Genomic DNA, 12,297 nt, shown 5'->3' on the forward strand with positions numbered 1-12,297 from the left:
TGGAAGTACAAGAAGGGCTTGATGTAATTGCTGCACATACACTGGCTTGGATGCAAATTTAGTCATACTTGGAGTGGACCCATTGAAATCAGTGGGGCTGAGGTTCAGTCACGAGCAACTTAAGTCCTATTGATTTCAATGGGTCTCCTCCAACTGCGACTAAATCTGGCTCCAACCCATTTGGTTTAAATTTACAAGGCCTGCAAGGTAGGAGAGAGCAAGAATTTGGGAAAGAGGCGGACGGGGCAGAAACCCCACCCCAAATCGATCACGTCTACTGAGCCTCGCAGTCCCCCCTCCCGGAGTAACACAGGGTTGGACGCCAGGTTGGTCTTACTCAGAGTAGACCCATAGAAACGAATGGGGCTTACGCTCGACGAACGCCGGATACAGCTCTCCCCCCCGCCGCCAACGCCCCCCTCTCCGCCCAACACGTATTTTATCCTCTTTTGCTCCGCTTTTTACCTTGAGGATGTTCTCGTAGATGGTGGCCCTGAACTCCAGCAGCGCCTTCTGGTCGAACTCGCGGCCGTGGATGATGCGCATCTGCTTGAGGAAGGTCGACTTGCCGCTCTCGCCGGCGCCCAGCAGCAGGATCTTGACCAGGCGCCGCACGGAGCGCCGCTCGCGGGCCAGCATCGCGTCGATCTCGCGGCTGCGGCGCCGCGCCTCGCGCTCCGCGTCGCGGCTCCCTTCTTTCCCCTCACGGGGCGGCGGCCCGTCCCCGCTCGCTCCTCGGCCGGAGGCCGCGTCGGCCGACAAGAGGCAGCGGCTCAGGGTCCGCACCACCCCGGACATGGCGGCGGCGGCGGCGGGTGGGCGAGGGGCGGAGGGAGGCGTCGGCGGCCGTCAGGCGGAGCGGGGGGCGCTCTCCGGCATGGGCCGCCGCCTCAGCGAAGGAGGGCGGGTGGGCGCGGGGGGACGGGCCACGACGACCAGCCGCGTCCGCCGCCGCAGCTACGAGCCGGGCCCGCCCATCTCCCCTCGTCGCTCGGCGCTGCTGCTGAGGGGAGGCGCGGCCCACGGCGGGGCGGGGCGGGGCGGGGGCGCCGTCTCCCTCCCCCTCCGCCTCCTCCGCCGTCCCCTCAGAAAAGCGTCTCCCTGCCCCCCCCGCCTCGGAAAGGGCGGGAAAGAGAATCCTCGCGCCTGTGCGCAAAGCTCCCCCCCCGCGGCCCCCAACCGTCGCTTTTCAGCCGTTGACGTTCCCTCAGGAAGGGAGCGGGGACGGCAGGGGACCCGGCGCACCGCCGCGCCGCGCTCCCGCGATACTTTTTCGGTCACTCACTCTACCGACCCTTCCCTCCGCTCCCCCCGCCCCTTTTTACTCCTCACGCCCACCACAAAACGGGCGGAGCCGAGCCGCTGCCGCTGCCGCTGCCGCTCCTCCTCCTCCTCCTCCTCCTCCACGCATTGGGCTAGCTCGTGTCACTCAAGGGGCCGTCGTGCGCTGTCGTTGGGCGAGCGCGCGCGGAGGCGGGGACGGGAAGAAGCCTGGGGACGGGAAGGAGGGAGAGAACGAAGGGGAGGGAGGCCGCTGGAGTGGAGGGGCGGGCCTCGGCGCCCGCGGGCCAGTAGGAGCGTGCGTGTGTGGGAGTGGAGATCGGGCAGTTCCGCTCCAGGAGGGGCAGGCCGAAAGAAGGGGCGGGGACAGAGCCCCGGCCCCTCGAGAGAGAGCAGTGGGAGGAGTTTTCCCATCCCGAGGACGGAGAGGAGGCGGACGCCCTCGCGGATCGGGCGGGGCCCTCGTCCTCGTCGGAGCCGCCGCGGGCTTGCTTGGCGGGCAGCGGGCGGCCTGCTCGGCGCGGGAGGGCCGCGTCCTCCCTGTCGACAGTTCGGCCGAGCGCTCTCAAGGCTGCCCCCGAGCACCTCTGACCAGCGGGCCGCAAGGAGACGCTCAGCGGCTCCCGCGTTGGCATCCCGAGCAGGAGGCGAGTTTAGATGTTGGTGTAAACAACGGAAGAAAACTGAAGCCCGCTTTGGTAGTATCACCTAGTGGTCGGAAGAGGTGGGACTCCTCCTCTCACCGGGCACCCTGGGGCTCGTCTGAGGGGGTCGGATTTTCCTCTCTTCGTCCCACCCCACCCCGTCCTCGAACCTGCCTTTTGACGCCTTGCCTGACGAAGAGCCCTGTGGCTGGGTGGGTCCCGGGTCCGGGAGACAGGCTCGTTGCCTGCTCTGATGGGGTCGCGCGCCCTCTGAAAGACCAGGCCCGTAGTCTGGGGGCACCCCTAGATCCATCGCTGTCGCTGGAGGCCCAAGTGGTCGCGGCAGCTCGGAGTGCCCTTTTCCAGCTCCGGCTGGTTCGCCAGCTGCGGCCTCTCCTGGGCAGGGATAGCTTGGCCACGGTGGTACAGGCGTTAGTAACCTCAAGACTGGATTACTGCAAGGCGCTCTGTGTGGGGCTGCCCTTAAGGCTGGTCCGGAAGCTGGAGCTAGTGCAGAATGCAGCAGCTCGGCTGTTGTCGGGAGCTGCCCCTTTTCAGCGTGTGACTCCTTTGCTGAGGGAACTGCACTGGCTGCCTGTTCGCTGCCGGGCCAGGTTTAAGGTATTAGCACTAGTGCACAAAGCCCTAAACAACTCGGGACCTGGATACCTGAGAGAGCGCCTCCTTCCCTACCAACCTGCCCAGTCACTGAGGTCATCAGAGGGCATGTTCCTGGTGGTTCCACATGGACCTATGGTCCGGTTGGAGGCCACCAGGAGAAGAGCCTTCAGTGTGGTGGCCCCCTTCCTGTGGAATTCCCTGCCTTTGGAGGTCAGGCAGGCGCCAACATTGTGTTCTTTCCAGCACCTCCTGAAGACGTTCTTTCAAGAGGCCTTCCTTGCGTGACCAGCCGTGGTTTGTTGAACTCCACTTCATTGGGATTGTCTTTTTAAAAAATGTTTTAACTTTTAAAACCCTTTTAACCATTGTTTTATTCTTATCATGCTGTTCACCGCTCCGAAATCTTCTGATGAGGAGCGGTATATAAATATTGTAAATAAATTAAAAAAAAGAGGTCTGGAGATCTTAAACGCTTGCGTGCGTTTTCTGATCTTTTGGCTGGCCTACTCAAGGCATTGTTATAGCATTATGGATGACTGATTTTGAAAAAGATGAGGAGCCCCCGCCCAAGAACCACAAATTGCTTTAAAAATAATATGCAAGGACCCCCTATCCCATAACTTGATTTTCTAAAATATGAAATGGCCCCCAACCCATACACTGATTTTTAATAATAGGCAAGGTCCCCACCCCACCCCATGAATTGAAAGCCCCCAACAGAAGCACCTGAAATGCACGCACATCTACCAGTCACTCCTTCTACATATAGTCGCACATGCCACATTCTCTCTCTCTCTTCCATGTTTGGCTTCTATGGTGGGAGGTAGGGGGCTGGCTTCCTCACAGTGCATGTCCAGATGGTGGGCCAGGAAGGGAGCTGTCTGCTTTACAGTCAGCACAGAACTGCTGTGATATGGACTGCAAGAAAGGGGTTGCTTGCTTTCTCTTTCCAAGCCCGGAGCATCGGGCCTCTGCTTTGCGTGATGGGACAGGGCTGCACCCCTCACCCTGCAGCACAGAAACCTGGATGTTCCCCCTGCTCCTGACATGAAGAGAAAGAATGGAGAAATGTGAACTTACAGGGCTGCCCAACGTTCTTCAGGTCTGGGTTGTTTTTTAGGACTAAGAGATCGAGAAGGGAGGTGGAAAGCGATAGGCAGGGCTGTGCCCTCTTTGTCCCAGCAGCGAGCTGTCTCTGGTCATGAACCAGATGAAGGTTTGGGTCGGCACATCCTTGGAGGAGGAACCCCCTGACTGATGCTTACCCCCTATCTCTAGTGTCCCTCTGAATTGTGGCGTTCACCTGCCTTTCTTAGCCAGGTTGCTCCTCTTCCTTGGGGGTAATATATGCAGAGAGAGAGGCTTGTAGCCTTTGTAATATGTGCTCACCTTACATCAGATTCACGCACTCCTTGCCTCAAGAAAGATGTTGGCAGCAAAGCAAGGAGATCTGTAAGATGCGGTTGGCAGTGGAGATGGAAGAACAAGACTTAGCTGACCTAAGTTTTTTTGACTTGGCAGGAAAAAGCCCCCATACCATCCAGGAAGGGAGCGCTGCAGAGCTCTGGGAGAGAATGGTGCAGGAGAATCTGGTTGGGAGGAGCACCAGCTCAGATGCATAGCCCCAGCGCTTCAAGCAGTTCTGCTACCAGGAGGGCGAGGGGCCCCGAGCGGTTTGCAGCCGACTCCACCACCTTTGCTGTCAGTGGCTGAAGCCAGAAAGGAACATGAAAGCTCGGATGCTGGACCTGGTGATCCTGGAGCAGTTCCTGGCCATCCTGCTCCTGGAGATGGAGAGCTGGATCAGAGAATGTGGAGTGGAGACCAGTTCCCAGGCAGTGGCCCTGGCAGAAGGTTTCCTCCTGAGCCAGGCAGAGAAGCAGGTGCAGGTGAGAGCATTTCATCTTGGAGCTCCAGAGGAGTGTGGTCTTAAAAATTCACACTAGAATCCCAACATGTTCTACCTGTCAATCAAGGCAGCGACATCCCAATCTCATCCCCTGTCCTCCGCCTCCTCCAACCACCCTGCAAGCTCTGAATGTGTATAGCAGGACCTCTTTAGGGGATCACAAGGCACCCGGGGAGATTATGATGTTCCAGGGAAGGAGGGGGTCTTTCTTCAACCAGCAGCACTGTCGCTCCAGCAGAACAAGATTAGCACTTATAAGCGCCACGCTTCTGTGCCTACAACAGATGTGTGTCAGGGAACTCCTGGGAGCTTCTTTCTCTCCTCCTAGTCGGTTTTGGGGGGGAGTTTTGGATTCAACTTTCTCTAATGCCAGGGATATGTTTTTGACCCAAATCCTTATGTGCTCAGGACTTAGGAAGTAGAATAACTTTAGAAGAAGACCTGAATGCAAGTAGACTGGCCAACTGTCCTGGATTTTAGGTAATAGCTGATCTTGCTTTATTGGACCTGCTTAACCACAGAAGCGTTTTACGTCATTATATGCACAATATATTTTGATGTGATGTTGTGAATATATATCTAATATAAATAATAAAGGGATCAAAAAATATCTTCCTTTACTAATTCTTGTTACAAAACCAAAACTGGATCCACCTAAAATAATTTTTGGTGTACTCTTTGTTTAGAAGTGTTTTTAACTGCTATAGGGAGTAAACAGGCAGTCAAAGGTCCCAAAGTACTGAACGGTAGACACATAGGTCAAACAATGTTAAAACCGTAAGAAAACACTGCCCATGGCCTTTGCCTCTTCCATTTCTTTTCTTTCCTAATCCCTTTCCTCCCTTCACTGCCAGGGCTCCTCATTCCTTTTCCAGGCGGAGAGGCTATTAGCCAAAGCAGGCATGGATTTCCCTGAGGTACAGAAGGCTCCCTGAGACACCGCATGGAGGCCGCTGATCGGGTGGATCTTGCAGGAGGAGGATGGAGGTCCCAGCTTCCTACGTAAGGATTAGCGGAGCCTATTTCAACATGGGAGAAGACTCTTTTCTCTAACGTAGTCAAAAAGAGCAGTCGTGTTTCAGTACATTCAGCCTTTATAGAAATAAAAAACCAGCACTTCGAATTATGTGCAAACACAACGTGCAAAAAGATTGATTCCGCTCACAGAACTAAAATGCAAAACGCTTATGAAGTATGAAATATCTTCCCACCTTTGTTGTCTTCCTCACAGGAGAAGGAACGTTATTCAGAGAGAGTGAACTGACACTGGGGGTTCTTTCTAGGCCTCGTTTGCTTTGTGGTGGAGTGGAATCAATTTCTGCACAGCCGGAACAGGTAGGGGAGGCCTGGGTGCCTCTTGTCTCCTGCACATGTCTCTGGTAGGGGTGCACGAAAGTCACTTACCTGGTCTCGCAGCTTTTTGCGGTGGGGGGGAGGCGCTTCACTGCTCCCCCCGCAAAGTTCAGGCCGGGGGGGGAGGCTTCCCGCCTCGCCCGGCCGAAATTCAGGCCGGTGGGGAGGCTTCCCGCCTCGCCCGGCCGAAATTCAGGCCGGGGAGGAGGCGCCTCGCCCGGCCGCGAAATTAAAAGTTAAAAAAAAAAAAAACACCCCCGTGATAGGCTATGTGACGATTAACGTAGCCTATCACGGCTAGATCTGCAAAGTCAGCCGTGATAGGCTACGTAAATCGTCACGTAGCCTATCACGGGGGCGTTTTTTTTTTCTTTTATTGGAATGGCGGCGGCGGCAGCCGGTCAAAAGACTGGCTGCCGCTCCCGCCCCGGACGAAGACCTGACGAACCACCGGCCGGACCCGCCGCTGGGAGGGACATTCGCCAAAGGTAAGTCCCGTCCCGGGGGGGTGGGGGGGTGCGGAGAATTTCTTCCTGAAACTTGTTCGGGGGGCCAAACACGTTGGCGCTCAGCCCCCCGAAGTTTCGGGGAGAAATTCTCTGCCATCCCTAGTCTCTGGGCCTGGAGAAACTGGCCCCTTTCCCTTTGCTCCTATCCAAGATGGCTGCTAGGAAGGCTTTGAAAGTCACTCATGAAGCTCTGGCATTCAGAAGGAGAACTTCCAACTACCTCAACTTTATTGACTTCTTGGACTGCTACGTTATATGTCCTGAGAAAATGATTGTTTTCTTCTCCTTTCGGAGTCTGGTGACGTTTGAGGAGGTCGCTGTGCATTTCGCGGAGGAGTGGGCTCTGCTGGATCCAGGCCAGAGGGCTCTGCATAAGGATGTCATGGAGGAGAATTGTGGGAACCTGGCTTCTCTGGGTAAGGAATGGGGACCTTTGGATGTGGCTTCCTCTTTGTCTTGTTGACAGATCCTGGAAGGTGGAATTGCAGCCCTTCTTTGTTTGTATTGGCGCATTGTGAGAAGGTCATCGAGGGTAACAGTGGCACCCTCCTTTTGACCTTCTTTGGGCTGGTATAGAGAAGAGGGGCTTCAGACACTCTGAATGTTTGTGATAGTGGGAAATGTCAAAAGTAATGTTACTATTTCTGCCTTCTTTAAAAGGCCTTCCAGTTCCCAGATCCGATCTCCTCTCCTGGCAGGAAAGAAGGGGCAGATCCATTCCCTGGGGCCGCTGAGGAAGGAGAGACAGCAGCAGCCATGTGCTTAGGTCTGGGGGTACCCTTTGTCAGGTCTCTCAGGCTCCCCATTCTCCTGGCCAGTACCTCTTTCGGCTCAATGTCACCTGCTTGACACTTGAGACATCTATCAGAGAAACAGCTAAGGGAAAAGGTGGATGGGAGTCTCTCACATGGGAACAGGGTCATTTGTGTATTACCTGTGTGTGGAGGAAACATCTACAGAATGCTAGGTCTTAAATACAAAAAATATTTCCCAGTATTATTTGCTCTGACTGGAATTGATCGCCCCAGGTCTCAGGTGGCATCTTCCCAACACTGGTATTTGAATGCCTTCATGTAGAGAGGGGTTGAACCTGCGACTTTAGGCCTGGAAAACATTGCATCTCCTTAGTCAGGTGCCCTGTTCCAGCGTCGGCCCATTTGGAGTGCCTGTCCAAGTGTTGAGAACTCAAGGCAGCCCAGGGTTTCTGTTGGTGTATTGTCCACCTGGCTGTCAACAGTCTCCCTGGCCAAACTGTCCGAAATGGTCCTATTTATTTGTTAATTTTTAACATTATAAAACAATAAAAGCTTAAAGCAATAAGAAACAAGAATGATAAAAAATAGTAAAACTTTAAAAGAACTATCTTACTTGGAAGCCTTAATTATAGAGATGTTTCTTCACTTCCTTTCTCAAAGCCAAGAAAGCGGGGGCCAATTGGAGTCCTTGGAGTAGCATGTTCCACCGTCTGGGAAAAGCTTTTTCTCGCATGCCTGTCAACCATGCCTCTGTGGGTAATGGTACCCCCAACATCTTAATGGATGGACTGGTTCATAATGAGGTGGGTGGAGCTATTCAAGATGGTTAATGGTCTCCTTGGTGGAGGCTCAGTAGAGCAGAGTAGGGCATGTTCAGGAGCCTGATGTGATGTGTGTACTGTACGCTTCAAGGGAAAAATCGCTTGTATTCTCACCGTCTAGGATGCCATGGTTCTGGGAAAGTCGGAAACAGGTGGGACCATTCTTGTCATGTTGTTATGGATATTTTCAGCTTGTGCAACTTGAGGATGTGCATGAGCTGCTCTCAGGGATGAGGCCTTTCACCTGTTCTCTGGATCCATGTCCTTCTTGAGTAACAGAATCATAGAATAGTAGGGTTGGAAGGGGCCTATAAGACCATCGAGTCCAACCCCCTGCTCAGTGCAGGAATCCAGGTCAGAGCATCCCTGACAAATGGCTGTCCAGCCTTGTCTTGAATGCCTCCAGTGTGGGAGAGCCCACCACCTCCCTAGGTCATTGGTTCCATTAAAAGCAGCCAGGTCAGATTTAGGGATTTCGGAGGTGATTAATCCTACTTTGACAAAGGGCACGGTCCGCACCAATTTAAAGGATTCCACGGTGCAGCCTTTGTCAAAGAAACCAAGCCTGGAACCAGGAAGTTGTGTTTGTTATCTCCCAATATTTAACCTGCCTTTTCAGGGCAAGGCTTGGGAGAGGATAGTGGCCTCTCAAAGCCAGGTGGTCTTGGTGGAGACTATTTGGATCCCAGATTCCCTCATGGGTTTGTGACGGAAAGAGCCTTGGTCACCATACACTGGGAACTTGTGTGGAGAAGTTCAAACCTGTTAGATCTCAGCAGCTTTAGATACCATCAACCATTATATTCTTCTAAACAGGCTTGCTCAGTTTGGTTACTGATTATTTTTCTTTAACCAGACCTATGTTATAAAATGAATTTTGCACTGCAGTCTGGATTTTCCTATGAGTTTATTCTGCCTTAACTTGTGAGCCGCCATGCAAGGACTGGGAGGCTTTACACATCACAGTAATCCAGAGGTTTTTTAAACCCAGGGTTGCCAGGCACTAGTGTCTGCGTGTTGACTTCTTCCGCTTGGTTCATCCCTGGCTTGGTTCGTGTGATGCCGGTACATGAACTCTGGCTTTCCTCTCCCCACACTAGCCACACTCATCACCCAGGGTTTGTTCTTGCTCCTTCTGCTGCCAGGAGCAGCCAAGGAAGAGCAATCAAGCTGGAACACACTAGTACATTGGCTTGCTCACAGTTACCCAGAGTTTTCTTCTTTAAAAAACACACATTGCTGTGTGATGTGTGAACCACGCCAGTATGTCTGAAAAGGCTGCCTATACATATTGTGATAATTAATACAATAAGTCTGTGTCCCACTCCAGTTGTCAGTTTCCTTGATTATAAAGGGCCATTTAATATATTTGGAAGGACTCTTCCTCCCCACTACTCTGATAATTAAAATACCCATCTCTTGGGTTTGTTCTTTCAGCTGATGGGAGGGAGAGCAATAGAAATGGCAAACAGCAGAGAATGAAAACAGAAGATGAAGAGAAGTCAGGAAACAAATCCAGTTTGTTTGAAGGGGCTAGCTTCCATGAATGTCCAATACCAGAAGCACCTTTTGAAGCCAACAAAAGGAATATTGACAATAGGTAGAAACTGTGGAAATGCTCTGACTGTGGAAAGAATTTCACTGAGGAGATAAACCTTATTGACTGTCAAAGAATTCACACAAAAGGGAAAAGGTTTCAATGCTTGGAGTGTGAAAATCAATTTAGTTGCAGCTCAGACCTTAACTTGCAGCAAATAATTCACACAGGGGAGAAACTGTATAAATGCTCAGAGTGTGGAAAGCAATTCAGTACGAAAGGAGTGCTTAACTCGCATGAAAGAATTCACACAGGTGAGAAGCCCTATCAGTGCTTAGAGTGCGGGAAGAGCTTCAATCAGAGTGGAGCCTGTAAAAGACATCAACGAATTCACACAGGTGAGAAGCCCTATACATGGTTAGAGTGCAGGAAAAGCTTCATTCACAGTGGAGCCTGTAAAAGACATCAACGAATTCACACAGGTGAGAAGCCCTATACATGGTTAGAGTGCAGGAAAAGCTTCATTCGCAGTGGAGCCTGTAAAAGACATCAACAAATTCACACAGGTGAGAAGCCCTATAAATGCTTAGAGTGCAGGAAGAGTTTCAGTAGGACCTCATGCCTTAGCAGCCATCACAAGATCCACACAGGAAGAGGCCCTATAAATGCTTAGAAATGCGGGAAGAGCTTCACTCTTAGCATGTGCCTTAAAAAACATCAAAGAATTCACATTGCGGAGCAGCACTTCGAATGCTCAGAATGTGGAAAGAGCTTCCAGTATTACAACTGCCGGAAATCATGTCAAAGAAGACACATATGAAGGAATCTAGGTTTTATTGTTGGCTTTTATTGTTGCTTTATTACTATTTCACTGTGTTCATGTTTTTATCACTTTTAATATTTTAACTGTGCTTCTTTATTTTATTTCCATAAGTCACTTTGCGAGAGCTTCTGCCCTGATAGTTGTCCAAGAAATATTTTAAATAAAAAATTAAAATCTGTAAATCCTGGCAATCTTTGGAATGTGGGAAGCTCTTCAAATGGAGCACAGCCCTTCATTTTAAAAGCATCAAGCCCACGAGGAAAAATACTCAATTAAAATTATCATCGTTCAGTTTAACATATCTTTTAAGGGCTTTCCACATTCACTCAAACTCTGGTATGTTAGGAAATCAGAGCTGTTAAGGGCCACACCTTTAACAGATGTGTTGCTTTCACATTGTGCGCCTGGGACGGTATCCTATGCTGTGCTTAGTTCCAGCTTCATCACTGCTTTGGAGCTGGGCGGCTGTCAGGGGCAGAGTGGTGGACCTCAATCCCAGCTTTGGCTGTTCTCTGGAATCAGCCCATGGAGTCTATGCAACTGAAGCTATTATGCTACTGAAGCTCCCATTCCATGTTCCAAGTGCCCACCTTGCAACCGATGCCACCAACACAGCATGACGGAGAAACAACGGACAAAAGCAACATGGGTGGTGATTGGGGAGACACAAGCCATGAAAACGTTCAATAGGAGCTTTGAAGAGGGCACCCTGAAAACGTGGGCATCTGCTGGGATTTTTCCAGGGGGCGGGGTGGGCAAAGCTGCACAGCCATTTGTAGTTGTAATTAGTGCGCAGTGCATGGGCCACTACAGCTCATCGGTGCACTTCCCTTGCCAGCGCTCTTTGTTGCTTAGCGTCGCGTTTAAGGCACAGTCCTACTGCGATTCCTGTCAGCCTCCGACTGGAATCCTATGCAGAGCAGGAGCAGGGTGGAGGCTGGTGGCTCCAATGTCAGGGGCTGGTGAATCTGCTCTGGGTTTCAGTCAGAACTCTGAGGGAGCTATCCAAGGTGGGTCGCAGTATCTGGCTTTGCACCTTGGACAGCTCCTTTAGAGTTCTGACTGAAGCCCTGAGCGGATTCACCACCCTGCTGCCATTGGAGCCCCCAGCCTCAACCTTCGCCTCCGTGCTCCGCCCACTCTGCATTTTAGCTAAGTGGGAGTTTTCGCCCATCTAGCTGAGGCGTTGGGAAGGAGGCTGGGGTGGCCCCTGGCTCTAGCGTAAGGCGGCCTCCCCAGTCTCTTCCCTGCCCACCGGCACACCCCCTTCCCCTTCCCTCCGAGGAGCATCTGCGACCTTGTAGAGGCAGCCAGCACAGTTCTCTCCATGCCAGCTGGGAGGAGAGGGGCTGGGGAGCTCGGACTCCTGCGTGCAAGGTCAGCGTGCTGACTTCAACCTCGGATCCCAGAATCCAAGGTATCCTATGGGCCCAAAGATGCTGCCTAGGGGCCACAGGATTGCTCTCCCCGAAGCCTACACAGGAGTAGAAAGTCCTGGGAGTTGCACAGCTCTAATGCCAAAGAGTGTTATATTCAAGAAGCATCATGAACTCCAGTAGAAGCTTATTTGGAGCAAGGGATGTGAAAAAACTCCCAGGAAAAGGGGAACACCCTGCTCCGCACAACACAGTAGAGCTGTCTTAAGAATGGTTCACCTAGCGCCTATGTTGTACTCCTTCCGGCACCAAGTGAAGACCTTTTTTATTCTCCCAGTATTTCAGTGTCCAGCCTGCAAAGCCCTTTTTCTGAGATCTGACAAGCAGCCCAGGGACAACTACAGCCAAACAAGCACAGCCTTCCTTGATACCACACTGCAGTTACAGTATAATTACAATCCGTTGCATATGATGATGATGATATCCCTTGGGAAGGCAACAGGAACGCTCTGCAAAACACACAGTCTGCTTCCCTTTCACATGCACAGGCATCCTCATTCACACACACACACACACACACATGCAAACCTCAAGCCATACACACAAACAAGGAAATGGCACCAAGGGGTCACCATGGCAGAGCCAAAGGTTCAACATTGTCCTGGAGA

General features: G+C 52.1%; 2 protein-coding genes and 1 pseudogene across 2 annotated transcripts in view; 2 read left to right on the forward strand and 1 right to left on the reverse strand.

The window, feature by feature from the left end:
- GNA12 (G protein subunit alpha 12) overlaps nt 1-993 on the reverse strand; it is a 42,844-nt gene extending 41,851 nt beyond the window's left edge. Inside the window, exon 1 of the mRNA XM_084818272.1 lies at nt 466-993. Coding sequence (XP_084674398.1) covers nt 466-798 — 333 coding nt within the window. The 5' untranslated portion in view covers nt 799-993. The remainder of the gene's footprint in view (nt 1-465) is intronic.
- Nucleotides 797-10,435, forward strand: LOC146336505 (uncharacterized). Its single transcript, XM_084817864.1, has 7 exons — nt 797-1,013; nt 1,090-2,137; nt 4,068-4,435; nt 5,331-5,457; nt 5,687-5,790; nt 6,612-6,733; nt 9,331-10,435. The coding sequence occupies exons 1-4, from the start codon at nt 797-799 to the stop codon at nt 5,369-5,371; spliced, it is 1,674 nt and encodes a 557-aa protein (XP_084673990.1). The 3' UTR covers nt 5,372-5,457; nt 5,687-5,790; nt 6,612-6,733; nt 9,331-10,435.
- LOC146336506 (uncharacterized) lies at nt 6,469-10,435 on the forward strand (annotated as a pseudogene).
- Nucleotides 10,436-12,297: the final 1,862 nt, after the last annotated feature.

Source organism: Heloderma suspectum, chromosome 12 (genome assembly GCF_057233095.1).
Source record: "Heloderma suspectum isolate Gila_16-S chromosome 12, 16-S_ref, whole genome shotgun sequence".
Classification (NCBI taxonomy): domain Eukaryota; kingdom Metazoa; phylum Chordata; class Lepidosauria; order Squamata; family Helodermatidae; genus Heloderma; species Heloderma suspectum.

Excerpts from the sequence above, each read along its gene's own strand:
- LOC146336505 (XM_084817864.1), top strand. The coding sequence starts at position 797 with ATGGCGGCGGCGGCGGCGGGTGGGCGAGGGGCGGAGGGAGGCGTCGGC. Across the intron at positions 2,138-4,067 it reads ACGAAGAGCCCTGTGGCTGG|GAAAAAGCCCCCATACCATC; the intron begins GTGGGTCCCGGG and ends TTGACTTGGCAG. Across the intron at positions 4,436-5,330 it reads AGGCAGAGAAGCAGGTGCAG|GCGGAGAGGCTATTAGCCAA; the intron begins GTGAGAGCATTT and ends TTCCTTTTCCAG.